Here is a 19951-nt window from a genome sequence, read left to right on the forward strand (position 1 = left end):
TGTGATACTTCTAGCTTCTCAGAGGATGTAATTTACATACTTCTCACTTTTGTTTTGGCCTTAAACTTCTAGTGAAATGTATTCAATGCTCACTACTTGTCTTTTTGTCAAAGTTTCCGCAAACATAACTTCTTGGATAAAGTTCACCTCTTCAGTAAATGTTCATGAGTAAATCAACACTATTTTTCTATAGCCTTCACACTTGGAGGACAGCCTGGGTACATATAAGATATTTGGCCCACACTTTTTGCCCTGTGAACCTGGTAGATAGTGTTCCACTCTTCTTGCATCAAATGTTGCTAATGAGGAATCTGATGCCAATCCACTTGTCTGCCCTTTGTAAGGGATTTTGTTAATTTTCCAAGTCCCAGAAAATTTCAGAAATAAATTAATAATGGTAGATTTTAATACTCCTATTTCAAACCAAGACAGACTTTTAAAGTCCAAAACTATTGCTTGCGTATGTCTGGATTTGACGTTCTAAGTCAATATTCCTGGATACATGGTGGGCCCTTTCAATACGTACATTCAATTCATGTTATAGTTCAGGAAATTTTATTGAATTATAATTTTTAATATTTTATTTCTTTTGGTTTGTCTTCCTCAGGAACTCAAATAATATGGATGTTGCACCTTCTTTGACTGTCTTTCATATCCATCACTTTCCTCTGGTCCTTTTTTCTCTCTTTATTCTATTTTATTTTCTTAGCTTCTCTCATTTCTAGCCTCTATTCTTGTGATTTGCTTGTAATGTGTCTTAATTTTTTAGATGACTTTGTCTTTTTCTTTCCTGAATTTAGTACCTGTATTCTTTCAGTTCTTGCTTTGCATTTTCTTATTTGTCCAGTTTTTATTCTATGTTTTTGAGTTCCTAATTTATAATCTTATTTCATATCTCTAATTACTGGTTTGAATTTTTTAAATTTATTTTGGGATGTTATATATCTATCCTGTTTCATAACCAGATATTTAGCACACTTTCCTCTGCAAAGTATGTTCCCATTTCCTGTTTTTCTTTTATGATATTTTTGTATGAATATTAGAGTATTCTTGTTTATAGCTATTCATGAAGGTCTTTCCTGGACCATCACTAGCAAGAAATCTGAGGGGGGGCAAAGGGAATAGGTCTTGTTTGCATGCCTTTAAAAATTTTTCAGTTCCAAGTCTCATTCATATATAGCAAGGAGTTTGTAAATTTGGAGGGTTTGTGGGTAGGGGGGTTACTTGTTCTTTAAAATATATGGCACTGCCTGTTTTTGTTGTTTGCTTGTTTTTGTCTTCTGAATATTCTGTCCCCTCTTATATTAATAAGGGGACCTTATGTTTATCTGCTTCCTTATTTCCCAGGCTCCAAGGGACAATTGCACCTTTGAATATCCCTCCCCCTCTCCAAGATGTAGTGCTTTTCCAAGGCTGATATCTGGAGTCTTGTGCACTTTTCTAGCCACTTTCTATTGTTTCTCTAGTAAGCAATGCTTTGTCCATTAAGGTCACAGAACTTCTCTCAGTATTTCTCACTCAGTGTTAAACCTCTTCTCCCAAGGTTAAACCCTATTTGATATGTGTTCCATTACTCTAAGGAGACTTCTGAACTCCCGCCCCACCACTTTTTCCACTTAGCTTCTGCCTGACTATTGCCGTGTACTCTTCTTAGCCAATTCTGCTGGTCTTCGGCATTTATTTCCCTGACTACATATAAATTAAAGTTTGTAATGTCTCTTTCTCTAATTACTCTTTAGGCATAGTTTATGGGTATTTTTATTTGCCTCCCTTATTGATCTCTGTGGTTTTTAGGAGGATCTATGAGCAAATGAAAATTTAAGTTACTGTCATTGTCTGTGGGAAGCTGGAAGCCTTGTCACAAAACTGTAGTATTTGCATAAAGAAATTGTTATATTATATGTAAATCAGATAGCAAAATATATGTAAAATATAAAACACAGTCCCAAAAGCCTATGTTGTAAACTGAATTAATACTAAATCAAATGTACTCCAGCTGAAAATTTCTCATAGTCAGTTACTGCCTTAGGTACGTCTAAATGACAGTACAGTATCCTGTTAAGGCAATATTGGGACAAATATATTAGTGTAATACAATTCCAATATTTTGAATATTTTATTCTGAGCAATATCACACTTGGGAAAAACTCTCTATTAAAACCACCAATCTGTCAGTCTCCCAGGTGACATGTTTAGAACAAAACTGAATTACTATAAAAAACTATTGTAATACTAAAGACTTGTTCCTTTAAGTTGATGACTGTTTTTGATATCTTTATATTTTCTACTAACCAACTTAGTCATTACTGAATGGTTCCTGAGAGTATACCTTAGGTAATGTCAGCCTGTATTTTGGTAGTGAATGTCAATGAGATAATTTTTCTGGGGGAAGCCTAGTTTTGTTTCTTTATTGTCTTCAAAAAGTCTTCATTTTCCTCCCAAAATAGCTGTTTTTCATGGTCCATCAAGTTGGATGGGAGTAAAAAAGGGAGTAGTGTATCAGCCCTATGACAAAAAAGGGGATTTAAAAAAAAACGTATTCATTTCAAACTGAAATACAAATGGAGACTTGAAACTTTGATATCTTGAATGGAAGACTATCTATACAGTAGCCTCCCAGGTATTATACATAATCTATGCAACTTTATACTAGGATTAAAATGGCATCTCTTGTGCAAGTCATATAGCAAATTCAGTAGTTTGTTTCTTATTATGTGAACATGAATGGTTTCCCTACACTGCAGCTGTCACTCATATAGGGAATCTTGGAGAGAGTACAAATATGCAGATAAAATTGTTTCCAGAGCATAACAAAGACCTATTATTTACAACCATTATATTGGTTTCGATTATACCTCCTGTCATTATATGCTTTAAATTTCTCTTGGTGTCAGTTTTTGAGGAGTTGATTGTTAAATCAAGCAGAAAGAGAGACAAATTATATTTGGTAGCTTCTGATACTATCCAGTTTCTACTTTGTATCATTTCTGATCTTTGGAAAACTCCTTTTTTTCCTTAAAGTATAATTTTATTACCTGTGTGAAATAACATGTTGGCTATTTCAAACATTGTTGCTCCATCGGTAGCCTCTAAAACAAATAACTCAATAAGGAAATAAAAGCAAATCAAATTTTGATACACCCTTTTTTGCAGAAACATCTCAACTTTCAAAAAGTTTAATTTCTTATCTAAATAAGGAGTGTGTAAGTGTGTGTGTGTCTGCGGGGGTAGGCATGCCCTTGTGTTGGAATTTAAGTGAAAGTAATGGGGAGAGGCTACTGTTTGTTTGAGATGATGTGGGTTTCTATATATTCAACTGCCTCTCCTGAAATGTAAACAAAATAAGGGAAAAAATGTGAAGGAGCTATAAGAAACTTAGACGAAAAAGAAATGAAGTATTAAATTGAGAATATTAAGTAATAGAAAAGGAGCTAAGTACACAGTAGAAAAGATGCATCATGAAAAGGCACTATGATCAATTGGCTGAGTAAATTCTGGAAACCTAGAGACTTGTATTGAATAAAAAGGTGGATCAATTCTCAGTACAAATATCTAGTTTCTGGGTCAGGAACACAGCACAGCAAAAGTGAGCAACTTTCTCTGGGAAGAACTCATTTTTCACAAACTTAATCTCTGTCGAAGATACAGGACCAGCCACAAATAGATGTCTTAAGTCCCCTGGAATGAAGCAAGTACAGGAGAGAGTATTATTCTGATAGGTCTATCAAATTGATATATACTGCACAACGGAGTTGATTAATTACTACATAATAAATATAAATACCAAATAAAAGATATAATTAAACATTTTCTCACTGATGGTTTAAACTCTGCAATCTGAAAAGTGGAAATGATACTGAGTAGAAGAGAAAATTCTACTTTTACTACCAACTAAAAGGGGGCCACATCTAAAGGAACTAAGAGCAATGGGAAGATGTGTTCTCTTTTTTTCTGCTCTAATATCTGTTTCTATGAAATATTTGCACAACATGAAAGATAACCAAATTATGTGTCCTTGCTTACACTATTAATTTCAAAGTTAATTGTCAAGTGTGAGGCTTTTGTTTTCATTATTTTAAATAAAATATTTTAAAGTTTTATTTTACATTACTTACAAATATATTTAAGTCTTATATTTCTTCTATTTTATAGCAGAAATCTAGGATCGCCAGTCTGGTTAACACAGACACACATACACATTTTCATTTGTTAAAAATTTCTTTAAGGGGATTGGGGGGAACCTGAATTAAACAAAAAAATCCTGATTTAACAATATACAACCAACAGAAAATTAATGCATTCTATATTCTTATCCTGTCTGAAAACCAAAGAGTCAGTTGAGCCACTATAAATGTTGACCTTAAGCTCATATCCCCAAATAAATTTTAACTAATAACATTCACTCCTCTTATCATTTTAAAATAGGTTTTTGTTTAAGTCTACTTAATTTACTGTTTCCATCACGGTCAAAAAAATCCATGAAATTTTCTCATTTTACTAAACTTGAAACATATCCCAACAAGAAAGCAGGCCCAAGTTAAGTCTTTTTAGTCACAGAAAAATACTGAATTTTATCATTTATTAATTTATAAATGATTACACTACAAGTCAAAATTATACATGAGATCCTAATTTTTTAGGTACTTTTCATCTCTTTCCCTTAGCAAGTATTTCAGAACTTCACCAGGCTCGTCATGACTCTCATGTCAAATCCACCTCCTATGTCAGACAAATCACCTCCCCTTCCACACCTCCGAGCAAGGGGAGGGCTTGGGCAAGAAGTCCCTTAATCAGCCCACCCTCAACAAATATATCTCAACCCCTGGAGGCAAATCTTAACTGGGGTCCACATCTCCACTTGAAACCCATTCCCTCTGCCATTCCTTCCAAATCTGTCCTTTCCAATGCCCCTCTGTCAGCTATGTTTTCTACCGGCGCTTTCCCTTTTGCTCATGCTGCTGAGAATAGCCTATACTTCAATAGATACATTCTGTTTACATCAAATAATATTTTCTCAGAGTTTCAATTAGTTAAATGTGTTGCCAACATTTAAAAATTGGAAGATTACACCTAAAATTACGATGTCTGGGGAATTCCCTGGCCATCCAGTGGTTAGGACTCTGGACTTTCACTGCCGTGAGCCCGGGTTCGATCCCGGGTTGGGAAACTAAGATCCTGCAGTCGCACGGCACAGCCAAAACAACATATCTAGCTTATTTTGGAAAAAGATGAGTATGTGGCCACACATTTGCAATAAGCTGGAAGAGAATACTGACCGCACCTTTAGACGGTATGTACTCCCCAGTTTGCCACAGTCCTCAACTCTCCTTGTTGCTGTTCATACCTGGCTTTCTTTACTTTTGTCCCCTGACTCTTCTTACAGGCATTTGGATTTTCCACACCTACTCATCGTCTCCCCTATTTCCTTTCTTCCTCTGCCCACTGTAATGAGCTTTCTACGTTGTGCTCTCAATGTTATCCTCTAGGTTGAAGGTACTGTGCTAAATTCGATTCCCTTCTCTCGGTTCTTTTATGTTTCATGACACCACGCTCCTTTGCTTCTTTTGATCTCTGTGACAGCTATTTTAGTACCATTTTCTTGTTCCTCTTAAACAAGAAACTCTTAAACACTGTTTATCCCCCAGAAGCTGCTCTTAGTATTCTTCTCTTCTTAGTCATCTTCTCTGTACACCCTGCTTGGGCAAACTTATCTGTGACCTACAGGATAAAGGCTCCCTTTCAAATCAGTATCTCCAGACCACACCTGTCTCTAGACTTTTCCAATTACTTATAACTTCATATATCCAACTGCCCACTGGACATCTTTTTCTGGAAGATTTTAGCATTTCTGGAAATTTAGCATTTTCAAGCTAAGACTTGCCTTTCCGTCCCAATTACCATCTACTCTATTCCGTCAAAAACTCTTGCTCCTCATACGTTGTGAATGGTGTCATCATCCCAGCCACCCAAGCCAGAAACCTGGGCATCATGCTAAACTTCTCCTTCTCTCTAATCCTCTCTTTTCCCAACCGAAGAGTGATCAAATTCTCTCAAGCACACCTCCTGAATATCTCTCTCATACAGCCCACTGTAATTACCTACTCAGGCCCTCAACACATCTGCTGCAGTGATCTCAAAATTGGTATCTCTGCTTTCAGCTTCTTTTCCTCAGGACCACATGTCCCACTACTGTGCATCAGATCATAATACTCCACTGTTTATATTCTTTATAATGGTTCTCTATTGCCTAAGATTAGAAAACTCCGAAACCCTGTGCATTAAGCAAAAGACACACGTTGTGGCCTCAGATACCTCCGTAGCCTCATCTCCCATCACAGCGCCCCCCAAGCCATCGCCGTCATACCCCATATTTCAGTGGTGGTTTTTTGAAACCACATACATTTTATACCACCTTGTTTTTATAGCATAGTGCCCTCTCTACTAGACTGCCTTCCTTTCTCTAGCATACCTTCTCCAAAGGACCCTTTACCTGTGGGGAGTTCCTAATTCACCCAGATAGATTTTCCTGTTCTTAACCCTGTGACATGATGATACCTCATACGTGTCTCTACTACCACACTGGCACATCCGTTTGCCTAGTAGACAAGAAACATAAATGACTAAATAAGGCCAGGAATAAAAATAGAGAGCAAGAGAGGTGAGAGCTGTGGAAAACTAAGGAAGCCTACCTTGTTTAAAGTAGCCAGGAACACTTAAGCTCCAGTTCATAGGAGGGCTGTTGTGTTTTCTTCCGTATCCCCAATATCTGGCAAATAGTGAGTACCCAATACATACTTGTAGAATGTATAAATTTATGAATGTTATTGTTATATTGAGTAATTAAGGGTTTTTTCCCTACTGAATGCATATTAGTCAGTGATTCTCCAAGAGTAAGACCGTCAGCATCATCTTGTAGCATGTTTGAAGTGCAAGTCCTTGGGCCTTACACCAGAACAACTGATTCAGAAACACAGGAATTCAGGGCTTCCCTGGTGGTGCAGTGGTTGAGAGTCCACCTGCCGACGCGGGGGACACGGATTCGTGCCCCGGTCCGGGAAGATCCCACATGCCGCGGAGCGGCTGGGCCCGTGAGCCATGGCCGCTGAGCCTGCGCGTCCGGAGCCTGTGCTCCGCAACGGGAGAGGCCACAACAGTGAGAGGCTCGCGTACCGCAAAAAAAAAAAAACACAGAAATTCAGCAACCTGTGTTTTGACAAGCCCTTCAGGTCATTCTGATCCACATTGAAGTTTGAGAACTACTAGTCTAAGTTACTTAATGGTTAGATAAAACCATAAAGATAAATTTTAAGTGAAGCTAAAAGTAAAAATATAGTAAAATAAAGTTAAATTTCTATAGCATCTTATTCTCACAGTTATTTTCAAAAGTGTACTTGTTCATTTCATTTCATTAAGGTATTATAAAGGAGATTCCATTATCTTTGAAATGATTAAAATTATACTCTCCAAATCAAAAGAGAATTTTTATCTTTATGCTTACTAAAATAAAAGTTTGAATTACTCTAAAAGCTTCAACTGAAGCAAAGTCTATACACAAAAATACAGTTGGTCATTTAGGCAACTATCTAGCTAATTGAAGCCATTAAAAATGCATTCATATGCTTTGGACTCAATATTTTGAATAATTGACACATAAAAAATATATTTGCCTGTATAGCTACCTTGCTCCTTCAAATTTGTATTTCAGTGTTCAGACCTCAAGCTAAGGAACAAAGAAATTTTCTGTGTAGCTGGTTTATAAAAGGGCATTCACAATGTTTTTGCTATTCTCCATTGGAGCTGAAAGTCATTCTTTAAAGATGAAGAGCTACGGTAGTAATACAGAGTTTCCCACTCAGCAAGCATTACTATAGAAACAATCTATTATTCAGATGAATTTAATTAAAGGTTTTACAACATAACTAATGTTTACTATTATCATGTGTTTGGAAGTTTCCTCTTTTTAAAGATTAAATTTGCTGTAGAAAAAGGAACCGTGACATGGTTGCTAAAAGAAATCCGAGAAAAGTTCAGTCATAAGTTGCAGTCAACTTTATACCGTTTCCTCCCTAGGATGTGAGCAAAATACGTATTTCTAAGATCAAGAAAATTACTCACAGTTGAAAAAATATGCTTTATCCTTTCGTTAGCAATGAATGTTAATGATGGCCTAAATCAGCATGTCCACATCAGAGACCCGGTGTGCATACCATTTGGAAGAATTTGTTACCTAGCAACACCCAAATCAGGGACAGTCCCTATTCTTACAGCATGTGGGTAACTGGCTTCTGTACCATTTGTGTTTGGAACACTCCATCAAAAGAGTCCCTGTCAACGTAATGACTACATGGCCATCTTGGGTCAATCTAGGTAAAAGATGTTACTACTTTCACACAACATGAGTGGACTCTTTAACTTGGCATTTGGAAAAGAAAGAATTCTATAAAACAGAAGCAAAATAGCAGTATGGTAAATCATACATTGATTTATTAAGCTGTTATCACATAGAAATGGAAACTAATTAGGTATATATAATACTGATGTGTTTGCTTTAATTTCCAGTGCCTCCTCGTGGACAGATTTTAACCTTGGGTGGCAAAAGCAGTCCACCAGCCCGTCCTATTTTCTGCCCTATCTCCTTTATTCTAAACCTGTGTTTTCTGCTTCTTTGCTCTCATGATGACCCAGCTAGGTTGGAAGCAGTGTCTCTCAGATATCATCAACATTTGTGAACTTGTTCCAGAAGATCTCTGCTGCTGCTACAGCTCCTATGAGTACTCTCACTCCTGCTACAGCAGTGACTTCTCCTGATCTCCACACATGTGTCCTGCACTACTGGATCAGGACTCACATGGCTTCAAGATTCCTATTTGGTCTTATACTTACTGCTTTATTGTAAGATGTTGCTTTTTCTTTGGTATCTCTCGCCCTAGGAAATGTCCAAGGAGTCTTAGTCTTTCAAGGCCTTACTGACCACATCTGCTCCATTAAAGGGTCCCAAATTTAGCTGCAGGTTTACCAGGTCGTTGGACTCCCTGGTGACCTTTTGTTGTCACTAACACCAGGACTGCACTGTCTGCACTGCCCCATGTGTCACCCACTAATCAGGTTAGCCAGGTCAGTACTGAGTTCACACTGAATTATATTTTTTCCCCAGTCTAACAGCTAAGTACTGCCTTCTTTGACAATATTACGGGTTGCTCTAGCAGCCCATGGGCATCATCATATACTCCTAACACATTAGTAAGAAAGACATCTCCTTGCTGGGTGTCTCTGTGGAAATTTCTTCCTAAAGAGAAAAGTCAGATATGTCAATTATCTTCCCTGTTTCTCCAATGAAATTTGATCTGCTGCTCTCTCTGACTCAGAGATTAAAGTTTTATTTCTCTGCACATCCAGAGCTATTTGGTTGGAGAAAAGTCCCACAGTGGTTTTAAGGCTTCCAATTTAAATGTCAGACTTGTGAATACCCTAATTATAGAAAGGTACATTGATGTTAATTCATGAATTCTTATTTTGCCTGATAGTAGCTGATAGTAGACTTATTCAGATCATAATTTTTTTTCAGACCCCAAACTGGCTATCATTCCCCATCTGTACCATAGGCACTGTGCCTCAGACACCTTCCTCGGGGGGGGAGGGGACAGCTGCTAGAAATTGGCCACTTCAGGACACAGCTCCACCCCTCATTGGAAGCTGTAGTCAAAGGCGAGGAACTGCCTTACCCAAGGTCATGGCCCTTCCCATGGGGTAGCTGTAGCCAGTGACTGGCTGCAACAGGGAGATAAAAACCAGATACACTAACTTCATTTTGGCATAACTCTGAAGGGCTACCCCAGCTCCACAGCTCCCAGGAGAACTGACTGAAGCTTTAGCTACATTTTCATATCAGTTTTACTTGCTCTTATCAATCCTTCCTTCCTCTTTTCCTTATAGGCATATCTCCTGAAAACACTTCCCCAAAACCCTTTTGCACAGTCTGTTTTCAGGGATCCAATCAAGATACCTCCCAGCACCCCTAATCCTTTGTGAGGGGAAATATCTCTGCTCGTAGCCTTCACAACTTCCCCCCACCCAAATACACGCACATATGTCCTCTCCTTACCCCACTCTATTCTCTGATTTGAATGACTGCTGGAACTAAAATTTTTCTCTGCTTTTCAGTTTATAATTCAGCTAAGCAGAACCAAGCAAGAGTAAGATGCTCTAATTTATATTTAACTGGATTTTAATAGTAAAATTATTAAGTAGTCAAAGTTCTAAGAGTTTGTAGAAATGATGAGAAATTAAACCAAGGGAATGATTGGGAATTTGTAATTGTGAGGAAATTAAGTGATTGGGAATATATGGAGAACTTTTCAGATATAGTTGGTTTTCTGCAAAAAATATTACTGTTTCTACTATCCCTAGGTATATTCTTAAGTTAGAAAATTGTTTCATGTCAAGATTAGCATAATAGTTTTCTTCCAAACTCTAGGAGTTAAGAATCAGCTCCCAGAGGAAAGAGAGAGGGAGAGAGACAGAGACAGAGAAAGACAGAGAAATAATTCAGATTGATGAGGTTTTCTTAATTTAGAAAAGCTGGTAAAACCATTTTCTAAAGTCCCATTCCCACAGGACATAAGGGTAGAAATGTAGTTGTGATCATTATAATTTTTTGTGAACTGTGATTAGTATAAATATACATGCAAAGAAACTCAAAACTGGAAGGAATATTAAGAGTCAACTAATCCTAGGGAATCCTAGGGGAGGTTAATGGAGGGGTTTTTGGTTGGAGGAGAAGGATTTTGTTATTCGACCTCTGAGATCATAAAAAAAAAGTGTGTATGCATTTATCTGCATTATTTAGAGGAGAGAGTTAGGATTCTCATTAGATTCTCTTGTGGATATTTAAGGACCAAGAAAACACCAAGTTTGGGGTAAAACTGAAATTAAATCAAGGAAATTGCTGTTTTATTTTGATTTTGCCTTGATTTCCTATTTGACCTTGGGCCAAGTATTTAACATTTATTCATATATAGATTGAAGTCATAATTACAGGCTTTCTAAAGAGAAAGACACTGGGAATATCTTTGTGCCTTCTTGGTTGAGATGTAAAAAGCTCTTAGTTAAATGTAACACAGCGTGTATGAAGATGCAGCTTCCAAATTTATTTTCAGCAGCTTCACAGAAGTGACATGTCCTGAGAAAGACATTGTAGTGGTAGTTAATTATAAGTTCATTATAAGTTTCACTTCTCTCAAGTGAAAAATGGTGCATTTAAACAAAACTATGCTTTTATGTAAGTAGTTTATCAACACTTATAATTATTTTGGGGAATGTGTTAAAAAATGTGCAAAGCACCCCTGATTCTGTTGTTATTATTTCAGATTTATTGAACATTTTAGTAGCTAATAGGCTAAGTAGAATCTCTTTTAGTTATTCAAGTTAGAAAGCAAATATACTAAAATATGGAGACAACTTACAAGAGTGTTTTTTTTATGTTAAGAATCATAACAGGATTATACTCATCTAAGTTTTATACTTCATGCCTGAAAGTGCTAACGTTGAGCAAAATTCTCAATGTGTATTCTTTCCGGATGAACTGCGGTTCGACAACTAAATCTGTAATGCAATATAACATGGTCGTATTAACCTAGTGATGCAGAAAAGACCATCTGTACCACCTTGGATATGACTAAACTGTAGGAGCAAACTAAATGCCTTGTGCAGTCATTAATTTAAGAAAGGCAGTGAATTATTTTTAAAGGAGGAGGGTAATAACTGATGAAAAATGAATAAGAGTAGGCATTGACCTCAGTGAATTGTAATAAGCTTGCAGAATTATTTGTAAACTGCTTTATAACTCAATTCCTAGTGCATTAAAAACTAATCAAATGACTTTGATGCGGTTCACTGATTTTTAACTTGGCAATTTACTTGAGCATATAAAAGTTGTTAGTAGAATTATGTAAGAATGCTTGCAAAATAGATACTGTGATGCACCATTATTTAATTGTATATGCATACAGTGGTTACTCTCATCTACTAATTAATCCAGAGTTTAATGCTGAACGTACTTGGAGTTTGTGCACTGTGTCATGTCTTTTATCAGAACAATAAATTCTATTTCAATTATATTTACCACTGTTAACTACTAGCACACAAATGAAAGCTTAGAGTAAGAACTTAGCCTGCTTAATTCTAAAATTTTCTGTAATAGGTATTTTACATAAAATTCACTAGATGTTGAGGAGTTTGAAAACACTTTTGTGTATGCTCTAGAATCAAAATGGTAACAATTAATAACCTCGGAAAAAAGGTGAAAATTAACTGTGTTGTATCAAGTATATAGGGCATGGTATAAAGTTTACCATTTCCACCAGCTACTGGGTTCTACTCAATTAATCATTTTTGGTAAATATGAGTAAACACAATCCCAGGAGACTAAGATTCTCTGGTTAAGTTGGTCAGAGCAATTAAATATTAGTTTTTCCACAGTCAAAATTGAAGGATATTATCAGTTTAGAATCTGCTAGTGGAAATTCATTTACAGTGCTCAGACATTCTGTTAGAACTGGGATTTGGTGAGCAAAATAGGGGCTCTTCCTACAGTCCACTAGGGGAGAGAAATGTTAATCAGAAAGTCAACAAGTGTATAACTATGAGCTGTTATGAAAATTATGAAGGGAATGCTAATCTAGTTCAGAGGGAAGGAAAAGCTTCCCATGGGAAATGACTTTGGAGCTAAAACCTAAAGGATGTTCTTATAGAGTATATATAACTGAATCACTCTGCTGTACACCTGAAACTAACACAACGTTATTAATCTACTATACTCCAATATAAAGTAAAAATTTTTTAAAAAAGAAATGCAACAGATTTCCGTAAAACAAAACAAAACAAAAAAACCCTAAAGGATGTACTAAGTAGGAAGAGTAAAAATTATCAAACACAAGGAAGCCCTGAATCTGTAAGAAGCACAGGCCTCTGGAGGAATTAAAAAGTTCATATGGGGGCGTCCCTGGTGGCGCAGTGGTTGAGAGTCCGCCTGCCGATGCAGGGGATATGGGTTCGTGCCCCAGTCAGGGAAGATCCCACATGCCGTGGAGCGGCTGGGCCCGTGAGCCATGGCCGCTGAGCCTGCGCGTCTGGAGCCTGTGCTCTGCAATGGGAGAGGCCACAACAGTGAGAGGCCCGCGTACCGCAAAAAAAAGTTCATATGGCTGGATTCTAGAGAGCCACGAGGAAAAATTAAGCTGCAGATAGTGGGGCTAGTGATATCTTCATGCCCAAAGCAGGAAGTTACTGGGAGTAATAAAAGGTTAAATAATAGCTAACGTGATCAGAAGTTAGTATTTTTTAAAGGACAGACAATATGATTCAAATGTGGAAAATGATTAGCATCTTATCGCAAGAAATCAGGTGAACTGTGATTTCTTATCTCCAGAAAGTGAGAGCAGTGGAGATAAGAGAAGTGAAAACACTAAAAAGATATTCAGGAGGTGAAATGAACACAATTAGTGGGTTAATTGGATTCAGGGGATGAAGGTGAGAGAGAAGAGTAACTACTAGAATAGCCAGCAAGTCTCAGGCTTATACAACTAGAGGGACTGTGATGCCATTCACTGAAAAAAAGGGCTGGACTTTGAGGGGTAGATTATGAGATCGGATTTGCTACAGGATTTTGAGGTGTCTTTAAGACTTCTAAGAGAAGATGTTGATGAAGCCACCAAAATGTTCATTGCAGCTCTATTTATAATAGCCCGGAGATGGAAACAACCTAAGTGTCCATCATCGGATTAATGGATAAAGAATATGTGGCACATATATACAATGGAATATTACTCAGCCATAAAAAGAAACGAAATTGAGCTATTTGTAATGAGGTGGATAGACCTAGAGTCTGTCATACAGAGTGAAGTAAGTCAGAAAGAAAAAGACAAATACCGTATGCTAACACATATATATGGAATTTAAGAAAAAAAAATATCATGAAGAACCTAGGGGTAAGACAGGAATAAAGACACAGACCTACTAGAGAATGGACTTGAGGATATGGGGAGGGGGGAGGGTAAGCTGTGACAAAGCGAGAGAGAGGCATGGACATATATACACTGGCAAACGTAAGGTAGATGGCTGGTGGGAGGCAGCCACATAGCACGGGGAGGTCAGCTCCGTGCTTTGTGACGGCCTGGAGGGGTGGGATGGGGAGGGTGGGAAGGAGGGAGGTGCAGGAAGGAGGAGATGTGGGAACATGTGTATATATGTGGCTGAGTCATTTTGTTGTGGGGCAGGGGCTAACACGCCATTGTGGGGCAATTATACTCCAATGAAGATGTTAAAAAAATAAATAAACGCTTGTTGTCTTAAAAAAAAGAATAATGTTTGGCATTTAAAAAAATGCAGGTTTGGAGCTAAGAGAATAAGTCTAGGCTTGAGTTATAGATTTATGAGTCTTTGGGCTAAAGATGGAATTGAAAATATGTGTGTAGATAAGACCATCTGCTGGAAGAGTATACTCAAATATAATGCAGAAAATTTCATAAGTTTTGAGAGTGTTCTTCCATGTTTTAAAACAATCCTCAATGCATTGAGAAAAAGTTCATAGTAAATATATTAAAGAAAATGGTGCCTATGACATTTAAAGAATATAAGGAGGTAGATAATATTGTAGCCCAGATACACCAGCTGACTGACTCGAAGGGCAACATGTGATTGTAAAGCCATGGGGCGATGTGGACCTAGGCTACTGTAGAACAGAAACAAAAATTAGAATTGGCATTTTCTTGTAGACAATACTTAGAAAAGCTTTGAATTATGCAGTAGTTTTTGAATGCTTTCTCTTATCTTTTCATTTCTTCTAGGGGTAGAAGTTTTACCTTTTTATTTTTTTTAATTTATAAAAGAATGCATGCTCAATGAAACAAACAATAAAGATATATAAAGAGGAATGCATACATTATACTGAGCCAGTCGACATTAAAACTGTGGAATATGTTCTTCCACATCTTTCTCTACTGCCATGCAACTTATATGGGCAAATATAAGGTTTTATTATTTTTAATGAAATAATATCACTATAAGCACATTAAGCTGAAACTTGCCTTTTCACATAAAACTGTATTTGAATAACCTAATCAAAACATATTATTGTTTTTTAAAGAACATCATAAGATTCCAAAGTATAAAAATGCCACATTTATTCAACTATTCTCCTTCTAGTGGATATTAAGATTGTATCTAGGGCTTCCCTGGTGGCGCAGTGGTTGAGAGTCCACCTGCCGATGCAGGGGATACGAGTTCGTGCCCCGGTCCGGGAAGATCCCACATGCCGCGGAGCAACTAAGTCCGTGAGCCATGGCCGCTGAGCCTGCGCGTCTGGAGCCTGTGCTCCGCAACGGGGGAGGCCACAACAGTGAGAGGCCCGCATACCGCAAAAAAAAAAAGATTGTATCTAGTTTTTGTGCCTTTGTACAGTAATATCCTATAGATGAGATTGCTGAGTCAAGTGAAAAGTGTATTTTTCACTTTAATAGATATCGTAGGATGACTTTCCAAAGAATTTGTAACGATTTGCATTTCTACCAGCAAAGCGTCAGAATGCTCGTCAGCTTTCTTTGCCAGCACCAGATGTTATGTTTCTTTTCTTCATTTACTGCTAAATTGAAGAGTGGAAAATGATATTATCTTGTCTTAATTTGCATTTTTTACTACCAGTAAATTTATTAGCTAATATTTTCATTTTTAATATCTACCTTTTAATGTTTATATTTAGTTGCACTTCTAAGCATCAACCTGAGATATGTTTAACATTCCATGCCATATTCTTTGACACTGGAACAAAAAATAATCAGGAAAAAGAAATTCTTATGTGTACATCTCTCTCTGAAACCAAAAGCTTTTCAAGAATCCCAAACAAACAAACAAAAAAGAATCCCAAACAGAATGAGGACATATGTAATTGACCCCACTTTTCCCATCCACACTTGACTAGCAATATTATCCAATACAAACCTTCTAGGTATGTCAGGCCAACGCCTTACCCCCCCGCCATTCCCTTTCCTCCACTTCCAATGCAATTACATCCCCCTCTACCTCCACTCCAACATAATATAATACAATATAATATAATATAATCTTTCCTGTAGCTGGCCCTTTTATACAAAGTATCCATTCCTTTCTAAACTGTGCTCCAACCTTCAGTTTCCCTTTAAAAAAATGGATGGATAGTGATTTTTTTTTCAGTTTATTAAAAAAAAACCTTGCGTCATCCAAATAATGATTTTATTTAGCTGGAGTATATCTAACCATCAGAAACATGGTAAAATTATTTCACTATTTTCTTACAACTTATATGATAATTCACATTGGTCCCAGAGAAGTTTTCTACAATATACCTCATTCTGACTGTAAAATGACTTAAGTATTAATAATTTTTTACACAGTATTTAAATATGAGTCAACAAGGTTCATTTGTTTGTTTTAGGCGCTATATCCTTTGTCTTGTAACAGTGTTCTTTCCTGTTTGTATTTGTAGGGAAACTTTTTGGGTTCAAGTTCCCTGGTCTGAGAGTTCTCACTTACAGAAAGCAGTCTTTACCACAAGAAGATCCCGATGTGGTAGTGATCGATTCATCTAAGCACAGCGATGATTCCGTAGCCATGAAGCACTTTAAGTCTCCTACTAAAGAAAGCTGCAGCCCCTCGGAAGCAGATGATACAAAAGCCTTGATACAGCCCAGCAAATGTTCCCCCTTGGTGAATATATCCGGACCTCTTGACCATTCCTCTCCCAAAAGGCAATGGGACCGACTCTATCCCGACATGCTGCAGTCAAGCTCCCAGCTGACTCATTCCAGATCAAAGGAAAGCATTTGTAGTATACGGAGGGCTTCATCGGTTCAGGATATAGAAGGATTCAGTGTCCACCCCAAGAACATATTTAGAGACCGACATGCCAGTGAAGGTATGTTTGTATTTTTAAAATATGGAAACATATGTTACGGGGTAAAGAAAGGTATTTCTTATTGTGTTTAATTTTGACATTAATCTTTATACCTTTGGAGAAGAAATGTGAGTAGAGTCTATTAAAAATATGAGTTCTACATTCAGAGTTGTTACTGATTTCCTCTTTGAGCCCTAGTGAATAATTTGGTTTCTCCCGGCTTCTTCGTCCTTTTCTGAGATAGAATGATGACTATTATCTGCTTACTTTATGGAGTGTTAATTAACTAATGCTTAATATAAGACCTGTTTAGGTGATGACACTATCATCTCAAGCATAATTAATTGTGCTACATTTAGTAAATAGTCAAGACCTGGGCAAAAAAGAGTAGTGTGCTGTCACAGGACTATTTTATCGACCAACTCTCTCTAAAGGAAGAGGTGTATGAAATGTGATATACTGAGTGATCAGAAATCTATACACTAATTGGGAGCAGGGAAAGGATAGGTAGGGGGAAGGGGCTCAACCAAAAACAACTTGACGTGCAAAGTCAAAATTCATTTATTTCTCTCTGCCCGCTTCAAGGTCACATTCATGTATTAGCCAGTAGTGAAAGTAGGGATGCTTAAAAGGCAATGCTAAAAGCAATCCATCATGAACATGATGGATAACATTTGTTGGATATTTACATGAGTGAGGCAATGTAAGTGCTTGACACACATTGATTCTCTTATAATTCTCATAACAACAACCCTATGAGTTAGGATCTATTATTAAGCCCATTTTATAGATGAGGAAACTAAGGCTTAGATATGTTAAATAAATAATTGGTCCAAGGTTATAGAATGTCAGAGCTGGCCCTCAAACCCAGGTCTGGTCTCCAGAATCCACAATCTATCCATGCAAAGCTTTTCTTCCTTCGCTCCTGCTCTATGAAACTTTGCTGCAAGGGTCTGTTGAGTCATTGAATCTTCTCTGGGGAGGTCCAGATTCAGGGTACCCATTGCATGCATACATTAGTCTCACTTTTCTACAGATTTGGGTTCTTGAGAGGCCCACTGTCCTTTCTGTGGTATTTATTCCTTCGAGATCCCATCATCATCCGTGCTGCCACTAGTTTTCTTTTTAAAACATGTATCTGATCACGGGGCTCCTTAGTGTAGGGTACTAGACAATTTTCCAACTCTCCACAGTTAGTTTTCAAGCCTCATTTCTAGCCCCTGCAAGATTTCCTCCGCTACTATATACTCAATTCTAAACCTGCACAAAAATAATTGCCTTTCCCAAAAATATATCATGCATTTTTGTGCTTCATTTCTTTGTTCTGCTGGGAATACTCTTCCTCACTTTGTCCCTCCTCACACTACTACTCATAGCCATAAGGACCCGTTTCTCCTTTCCAAACCCGAAGAATTAAATGGTTTCACACCTGAGTGTGCAAGGCAGTGTTTACATATATTATAGCATTTCTTACATTCTACATTTATTCCACATTATATGTCTTGCGTTCCTATTAGATATACAAACAAATAATGATGTCGCTGAGAGCTTCTCTAGCACAGGAGTTCTGGCATAGTTGGCTCCATGGCCTTGGTCTCCAGCACAGTTGCCTGTTTCATGGAAGGAACTCAATAAGCCTTGGTGTGACATTGAGAGGATCGTGCTCATGAATTATGTTCCAGAACTACACCATCAGGAAATAATGAGTTATCTGTTCCGTAGTACTCTGAAATTTAAACCAGTTTTAGGATTGAATCATGCGGGGATCTTTATTTAAAGGGTGCAGTGAAGTAGAGAAGGCAGAAGAGGTGAAAGAAAATGAGTTGGCAGGAAAAACTTCAAAGAGAGACAAATCAATGTCAAAGAAACAAAAAGAACAGTTTTCTGTGAGATAGATTTGATGTGGTACAAGAGCAATTAGCAAATCCACTTTAATCTCTAGTCCAAAGAAAGTCAAAGGGAAAAGGAAAATAAAATCAAGGACAATTTCCAAACTGGATCATTGTGTAAGGCTCTACAGCATCTAGTCACAGCATGCTCACTCTCTCCTGACTAAATGAAATCTCTGAAATTTGATCTTTGAGCAATAGATCCTAAGGCTGAACAACAGTAAATCCAATATGATAATTCAAATGACCAGCATATATTTTTGTTTGTTAGTCCAATTTGTGTAGTCATCTTTAGGAAGCATACTGACTTTTCAGAGCTTGGCCTTATTGCCTAGAACCTGAGTTACAGTGTAATAACGTTCAGAAACAATATTAAATGATACATATTCAGTGCATGGTACAGACTTTTAGCCTGTGTTTTGACAGTGGTGCTGAGTAGGTTAGATCAGATTTCACGATTTAACTTCATTGTTTTCAATTTTATATGGTCTCCATTTAGCACACAGTTACTGATACAATTATGGAAGAGGATGTGTTAATATTTTGGGCTTCTCGGTACAGGTCCTATTCAGGGACACTCAGTGTTGAGATCATCCTCAATTTTCTTCTCCCACCCAAGCTATGTTATTTTCAAAAAACTGTATCACTTGCTTGCAGACGCTGATGTCAATGTCTGACTACCAACGGATAAATTCAGAGGGTATTTTGTACTTCAATTTTAGCTACAAAGTCATTGATTAGCATAGGCGAACCTATAAGTCCTAAAGCTTTATAAATTAATAGACTTTAGAAACTGAGCCACTGATAAGGCAAGATGGAAAACTTTTAAACCTGATTTTAATTTTATGAATTCATGTAGCTCTTTAATAGGTTAAATCCCACATGCACCAGATTTTGAATTCAGATTGTTGTCTCTTCACTCAAGAAGAAAAATTCCCTCCTCTATAGGCTATCTTTATGGAACTTTAAGTAATTTGCAAATATATCAGTGCATAATATTTTACATTATCTTTTCATTTAATCTAGATTATCAAATACCTTAGAACCATAGTTCTCAAATCATTTGTGGTGAAGGACCAGAGTATTTTTTTCTTATCCATCACATACCAACATATTTGTAAATACAGTAAAATTGCAC

General features: G+C 37.2%; 1 protein-coding gene across 1 annotated transcript in view; it reads left to right on the top strand.

Annotated features, from left to right (window-relative positions):
• Positions 1 to 19951, top strand: part of KCNH7 (potassium voltage-gated channel subfamily H member 7) — a 451727-nt gene that overhangs the window by 307129 nt on the left and 124647 nt on the right. The window contains exon 4 of the mRNA XM_027129726.1: positions 16517 to 16945. Within this exon, the coding sequence (XP_026985527.1) occupies positions 16517 to 16945 (429 nt within the window). The remainder of the gene's footprint in view (positions 1 to 16516; positions 16946 to 19951) is intronic.

The sequence above is a fragment of the Aethalodelphis obliquidens genome, unplaced genomic scaffold (genome assembly GCF_003676395.1).
Source record: "Aethalodelphis obliquidens isolate GAN/ISIS:26980383/991018 unplaced genomic scaffold, ASM367639v1 scaffold2, whole genome shotgun sequence".
In the NCBI taxonomy this organism is placed as follows: domain Eukaryota; kingdom Metazoa; phylum Chordata; class Mammalia; order Artiodactyla; family Delphinidae; genus Aethalodelphis; species Aethalodelphis obliquidens.